The following is a 7,155-nucleotide window of genomic DNA, read 5'->3' as shown; positions in this document are numbered from 1 at the left end:
CTTGGGCTGGTTGTCGCATGTGCGTCTATCCTATCCCGGAATTTTTAAAATTTTTATATTATTTTTTACCCAATTTATCAAAAATACATGCCGAATGTTTTTTTGCAAAAATGTCATCCTGCCGCCAGTTCATCTGGCGGAAAGTAGGTACCGCCGGTATGGTTACGGTAGCGACTTACCGCCAAATCAACCGGTGGTACTGTAGTAAATTACTGTAGCACACTTTCAAAAAATTATAACAAATTCATATGGATTCGGATGGAGATAAAATTTATACGAAAATTATACACCTTGACGAGATCTACACCTTTGTAATTCAAACTTTTTTCATTTAGAATCATTCTGGTGTTTAAATAATCGACACAACATTTAAATCTAAAAAATCAGATCTAAACAAGTCGTGCTGCTCATCGGGAGTGCACCGGGAATTTTTCATCTAAACAATGCTAGACTTGTTGTAATTACAAAGTTGTTTAGATCGGCGATTTCCGGTGCACTCCCGATGAGCAGCACGACTTGTTTAGATCTGATTTTTTAGATCTAAATATTGTGTAGATTATTTAAACACCAGAATGATTCTAAATGAAAAAAGTTTGAATTACAAAGCTGTAGATCTCGTCGAGGTCTATAATTTTTGTATAAATTTTATCTCCATCCGAATCCATATGAATTTGTTATATTTTTTTGAAAGTGTGCTATAGTAATTTGCTACAGTAGCGCCGGTTGATTTGGCAGTGGGTCGCTGCAGTGTCGGTGGAAGCCGCTACAGTAACCATACCGCCGGTTCATCCAGCTGTACCTACCTTCCGCCGGATGAACTGGCGGCAAGATGATATTTTTTGAAAAAAAATCGGCATATATTTTTGATAAATCGGAAAAAAAATATAAAAATTTAAAAAATTCCCTATCCCGCTGCCGCACCCAGGCTTCATTGGGCAGGCCGAGTTCGTAGAGCCCAGCAGAACGACGCCGACGTTGTCTTGCGCTTGCGCGCTTACGGCCCATTTGAGGCCCACTGGCTTTGAAAACGCCTTAATATTTTTTCACATTTTTTTTGCGGTAATAATGTTTTCACATTTGACGTGTGTAGCTCTCTATCTCTTTCTCCACTATTAATGAAGTAAGCGATAATTCCTTAGCCCGACAATTGGAGTTCTAATTAGAATTCGGGTGACCATTTATTAAGTGTTTATTTTATGAAACAAAGTATAAACGCAAACGCTTACAAACGCTTTGATACTCACCTCTATGAATACATTCACACAATTCTACCCCCTTATGACCAAGAGACTGAGCCGGCAGATTCTCGATGAAGTCACCATTGGTGTTTTGCTATTGACTGGCACGTCGGCTACCACTGAAAGAATAGTGCTGTTAAATTTTGGAATAAATTCAGAAAAATGCAAGCACCATTGCCAAGTCAAGTGCTCGAGTCTTGATGGATAGCTAGGTTCCACCACGAGGAATCTTACCAGCTGAGCGACGCTTAGTTCCGCAATCGTTTGTTGAGTTAAAGATTTGAGATTGTTTAGAATTAGTGTTTGGAGAGTAAAATAGAAAAAAGCTGAAGCTCTACATATATACTATGCTAATTGATGATATATTTATCTTGCCGTAGCAACGCACATAGTATTAGCTAGTGATTTTACATGGCTGTGCAGTCGCGTTCGTGTAGCGCTGAAAGCTGAAGCTGAACAAGCAAATTATCCCCTGGGAAGAAGAACACGCACGGCACAGTCCGGCGCCAAGGAATATCCGACGCAACAGGCGACCCCCTCGGAAAATGTACCTCGAATATTCGCACCGAACCTGATGTCCGCATCATCGTGGCTGCCTACGCGACAAAAGCACGAAACCACGCACACGGCACAACGTTGCCAGCAGGAAAAGAAGCGTGACTTAGGGCAGCTACGTCCAAAAACAGGGAGCGCGCGTAGACATGCATCTACGGTCTACCCAGACCCAGACTCCCAGCCTCCCAGGGTGCGCCACTGACGCCGCACCCGCACGCACACGCCGCAAGGACATGGTGTTCCTCCCTCCAGCAGACACCGTGACTGTGTCGGCCTAGCTACTACGGTGATTCGTGGCTGCTCCGAGCAAGCTACGTGCACGCGCGATCACGGTTCCTCTACCACCGCCTTCACCGCGGCCGATGCCTGCCTGGCTGCCTTGCCTGTCCGGAGAATATGCCGTTGTGCGCGCGATCGGGCCGGCATGGGTTGCGGATCGGATACGCCCAAACCCTACGATCACGCTCGCATGGTTGCACATGGCGGTTCCATGTTCCGTCGTCGCCTCCCAAGCCCTGCCGCCCCGGTGCTTGGACGAGTGACTGTAGCCCCGCGCATACTGACCAAGTCTCAAAAGTCAAATCTCATCTCATGTAATAACACGTTCTGCCATTCCATTCCATGTTCGTCGCCGTCCGTTCATATCAAAGATTCTTCTTTTTTTTAAAAAAAAAGTTGGTTCATATCAAAGTTTGATCCAGCCGAGTGCCACCCACTCCACGGCGCCGGTGACGCAACGCCAATTCGATCGAGTCCCAAACTAAACACGTCAACGGCGCCGCGCGCGCGCGCGGGGCCGGCCCGCTGCACGCAGAGCCCCCTCTCCTCCAATCCGCGCCCGTACATGTGACCAGCTAACCGCCGTCTGCCTGCCTGCCTCTGTGCGCGCGTGTGTGTAGGGTAGGCTGGCGGCCTGGCGCTATATATCATTCGCCGGCGCGCCGGGCCCCCTCTCGCCTCAGGTTCCGGCCGGGTCGTCGTGCTTGGAGCGAGCGAGCGGCCGAGCCCCGGGGGTACATGGCGAACGGCGGCGCTGCCATGGCGGAGACGCTGGCGCTCCTGGCGGCGGTGGCCGCGCTCTGCTGCGGCATGGCGGCGGCCGCGCTGCCCCGGGTGGAGCACCCGGCCAGGAACGACGGCACGCTCAGCCTGCTCGTCGTCGGGGACTGGGGGCGCGGGGGCACGCACAACCAGTCACGGGTCGCCGAGCAGGTAACCTGCTGCTTATTTGTTTATAGCTTGATCCCATTGTTGGTTGTAGATACCAGTTATTGTTGGTTCATCCAAAGAAAGAAAGAAAAAAGATTGTTCATACCAGCTGCCGAAAGTTAGTGTTAGAACTTGTTCTAAAAAAGTTAGTGTTAAAACCTTCAAGGTCGTTGCTGCTCATCGAAGTACTCCAGTATAGACCTTTTTTTTTTAGGTTAAGTAGTATAGAACTTGCTGTTGGGCGCGCGGATGATGGTTGATTGGACTTGCGAACGGAGGATCCCGCTTCGCGTCTCCTAGTTCCGATCGCCAGATTCGGATTCTGCTTTGTTTAATAATCGTACAAGTATATAATATATATACTTGTAAAATTTGGAAAGGTCGTCGATGTTTACAGCTGTGCATCCCGAGACTGCTCTTGGTCTTCTGCGTGCGTCGTCGTAGCGGTAACGGATGATGGATCAGACCAGGAACGAACCCAAAAAAAAAAAAGTTTACGCCCACATTCGACCAACATTGCCTAAAAACTGACCCAATGATCCCCAGTAGAACCATTTTCTTGTCATCGTTGGCATCAACTAACGTCCCCAGTAGAGTATTATTAGTACTTCGCTGATCGTAAACAATAATAGTCCCTGCAATCAACGGGAAAGCTGAAATTTTATACATTTGCGTAATTTTAACAAACAACTTTCACCATTAGTATGGTAACATACACGCTTAAACTTATTAGCCTACAAATATTATGATATTATTTTGCGATGAATATACACAAATCATCTTACCATATCACATCCATATATTTAAAGATGCCTGATTGTTTGTTTTTCAATAGAAGTGAGGGACCGAAACTGGCGACCAGAGGGGGTGAATGGAAGCCGATCAAAATTTCTTTCGAAATCGATCCGTCGGCCTATATCCCGAAAATCACCACAAACCCTCAATTCCTAGATGAGGTGTGGAGTAGCTATAGAAGAGCTAAACCAATACAAATCACCCCTAAGAATGAGCGAGAGAAAGCACGGAAGCGATCGAGAAAAACTGCAGATCTAGCAGTCATGGACCGGTCAGACCGCTTGCTCTGGGTGGTCAGACCGGTCGGGCTGGATTTCAAATTCCAGACAGGTCAGACCGGTTGCTGCGACCGGTCAGACCGCTTCTGTTCAGAATAGAATTCAAGCCCGCGAATTCGAGGTGATTTCAAGATTACTCGTTCAAATCATCACCAAATGGTCTCAAAATTTGTAGGGAGGTTCCTGGGATAGAGACGAACCTCTCCACAAAAGGAATCAACCAAAAACGCAAAGAATCACAAGAATTTCGTGGTGGGGGGGGAAGGTAAAAGAGGGTTTTCCAAAAACTCCAAAAACCTCAATCCGAGACACTCGTGATTCTCGGGGGTTTAGCTCCAGGCTAGATGGTCGAGAAGCAAATCACGGAGTCCCTAAACCCACCAAGAGAAAGCTTTAATCTCAAAAACCACCAAAAGAGAGGAAATCAATCCATGAACAAAAGATGAACGAGAACACAAGAGAGCTGCTCAAAAGGGTCCTCGATTTCATTCAAATTCATCGTGATTTACAGATGAATTCACCTATACAAGAGCTAGACCTCCACCCATTCATTCACCCTCTCAAATTTGTGGACCTAACTATAATCTAGACCATGTTTTCCATGGAGACCTCGGCCTAACCCTAGAACAGAGAGAGGAGCAAGGAAAAACAGAAAAGGACTCGTGGCTTGGAGGCTCACCTGTCCAAGGGGGCAGGTGAGATGTATTTATACGACCGCGGGAGCGACCGGTCAGATCGGTCTCACAGACCGGTCCCTTCCCAGAAATGACCTCCACCCTGACTCGTACACTAAAACGCCCGTAGGGGCAAAACCGGAAAGGGTACAAGATCTCATCCAGCGGCGGAGTTTCTTTCTTCGACTCGAAGCCTTCTCCGCGATGCCGTCACGTCGATGCCGTTCCCGCCTCGGCCTTCTGACGGCCCTAGACGCTGCCCGACGCCCGTCACCTCCTCGCCCGCAGCGAGGCCCAAGACGCCGTTGATGCCCGTCACCTCCGCTAGTCCCGAGACCGACGCCCGTGCCTCCACGACTTGGCATCTTCAACCACCGTCCGCCAGCTTGGTTTTGTAGCGCAAACCAAGAAACCCGCCATCCACCGGTGCTTGCGCCCTCGATCCAGGAGTGGACGCCACAGCTGCCGCCTGGCCCGAGCTCCGGTCCCGGCTGCCCTCCACCGCACGGTCCATCGGCCACAGCACCTCCACGGCAGCTCACCGTCGACACTCGACGCCCGTGTACCTGCAACCAAAGACTAAACACACGATCACACCGCACGGTTGACAATTCACTCATCACAGCCAGGAGTGAGTACTGCTCATTCCTCAAGAAGGCTGATATTTTTAAAGTCACAATGCAAGTTTACCACGTACACTCCAAGTATCGCTTTTGGTTCTGAGAGTGGAGAAAATACTAATAAATCTTTTCATGCAGATGGGAAGGGTTGGGGAAAAGCTCGGCATCGACTTTGTTATATCCACCGGGGACAACTTCTACGAGAACGGCCTGGAGGGCGTACATGACCAAGAATTTGAAGAATCGTTCACTGACATCTACACAGCACAAAGCTTACAGAAGCCATGGTACCTAGGTGAATAATCTTCCACATGTTCGTCCACTATTTGCGTTTGTTATTACCATTTTGGCATGAAGGGTGATGAAATTTATGTCAACTGAGACTGCCTCATATTTTTTTTCAGTTCTGGGAAACCACGATTACAGGGGCGACGCGCTAGCACAGCTTAGCCCTGTCTTGCGACAGATCGATAGCAGATTCATTTGCATGAGATCCTTCATTGTTAACGCAGGTACCAAAAAAAGTAATCAATTAGAACCTATAGAGAGGGTCACAAATTTGCCAAAACTTTAGAAAGGTAAACGGGACTGAATGTCTGACGCAGTTTCTGATCTGTCAGAAATTGTGGATTTCTTCTTTGTTGACACCACTCCATTCCAAAAGAAGTACTGGACTCACCCTGGCAAACATCACTATGACTGGAGAGGAGTGGCACCTCGAGGAAAATACATAGCCAATTTGCTGAAGGTGTGCACGAAATCGTCATCAATGCTTGATGGGCTACATTTTTCAAGCAAAATTGTGTTGAGCTTTTTTTATTCTGCAATGCAGGACTTGGATGAGGCTATGGAGAAATCAACTACAACGTGGAAGATTGTTGTTGGGCATCACACTATGAGGAGTGTCAGTGACCATGGGGACACCAAGGAGCTTCTAAAACTACTGCTTCCTGTCCTCAAGGTAATTCAGAAGTTTCCCCAGCTAGCCTCAAAAGGTTAATGGAAACAATGTTTTTGACGAAAACTTCCATTCATTCAGGAAAACGGCGTCGACTTCTACATCAATGGGCATGATCACTGCCTCGAGCACATTAGCAGCAGAGACAGGTTCAACATCATTTGAGCTGAAGTTCCCGATAAGTATTTTTCATGGTAGAACCTGCATCTGACTGGCAATATGATCACACTAAACCTTGCGCACCTTGCTCCTGCCGTTGCAGTCCGATCCAATACTTCACGAGCGGCGGCGGTTCGAAAGCATGGAGAGGAGTCTTCCAGCCAAACAAGGACAAGCTCCGGTTCTTCTACGACGGGCAAGGGTTCATGTCCCTCCAGCTGAACCAAGAGCAGGCTCAGTTCACCTTTTACGATGTCTCCGGGAACAGCCTGTACCAGTGGAGCTCGAGCAAAACGGGCAACTCCCAGCCCTCCAACTATCTCGATGACGAAGAATGAAACCGTTGCAGACCAGATAAATCGGAGGATTAGTCTGGTCAAGTTATCGATTTGTACAAAAATTCAGAGTAAAATTATGTGTGGTAAAGCCTTCAGATTGCCACATCGTGAAATTGGGGAGATTTGGACCTAGCAAAAGGTAGAGCAGGAGGGAAAGGCGCCCGGTTTCGGTGAGTCATTCTCGATGGTGCTAGTAGTACGTGTTGTCGATGTTTCCACTCTGTACTGTCCAACTCCACCGCCCGTGTAACTTTGTAAGCTTGTGCCGGCCTTGCAAGACTTTCTTGCTCCTCATGAGTTGACAAGCGATTCGCCTTACTTTGCAATCAAA

The 7,155-nt window shown here is 47.9% G+C and overlaps 1 protein-coding gene across 1 annotated transcript; it reads left to right on the top strand.

The window, feature by feature from the left end:
* Positions 1-2,585: 2,585 nt before the first annotated feature.
* On the top strand, positions 2,586-7,155 carry LOC120646713 (purple acid phosphatase 17-like). The gene is made up of 7 exons (XM_039923155.1): positions 2,586-3,005; positions 5,508-5,664; positions 5,774-5,881; positions 5,990-6,117; positions 6,202-6,330; positions 6,409-6,476; positions 6,590-7,155. Exons 1-7 carry the CDS (start codon positions 2,811-2,813, stop codon positions 6,822-6,824), a joined length of 1,020 nt encoding a protein of 339 aa, XP_039779089.1. The 5' UTR covers positions 2,586-2,810; the 3' UTR covers positions 6,825-7,155.

The sequence above is a fragment of the Panicum virgatum genome, chromosome 9K (genome assembly GCF_016808335.1).
Source record: "Panicum virgatum strain AP13 chromosome 9K, P.virgatum_v5, whole genome shotgun sequence".
In the NCBI taxonomy this organism is placed as follows: Eukaryota; Viridiplantae; Streptophyta; class Magnoliopsida; order Poales; family Poaceae; genus Panicum; species Panicum virgatum.
This window is presented reverse-complemented; position numbering and strand designations above follow the sequence as displayed.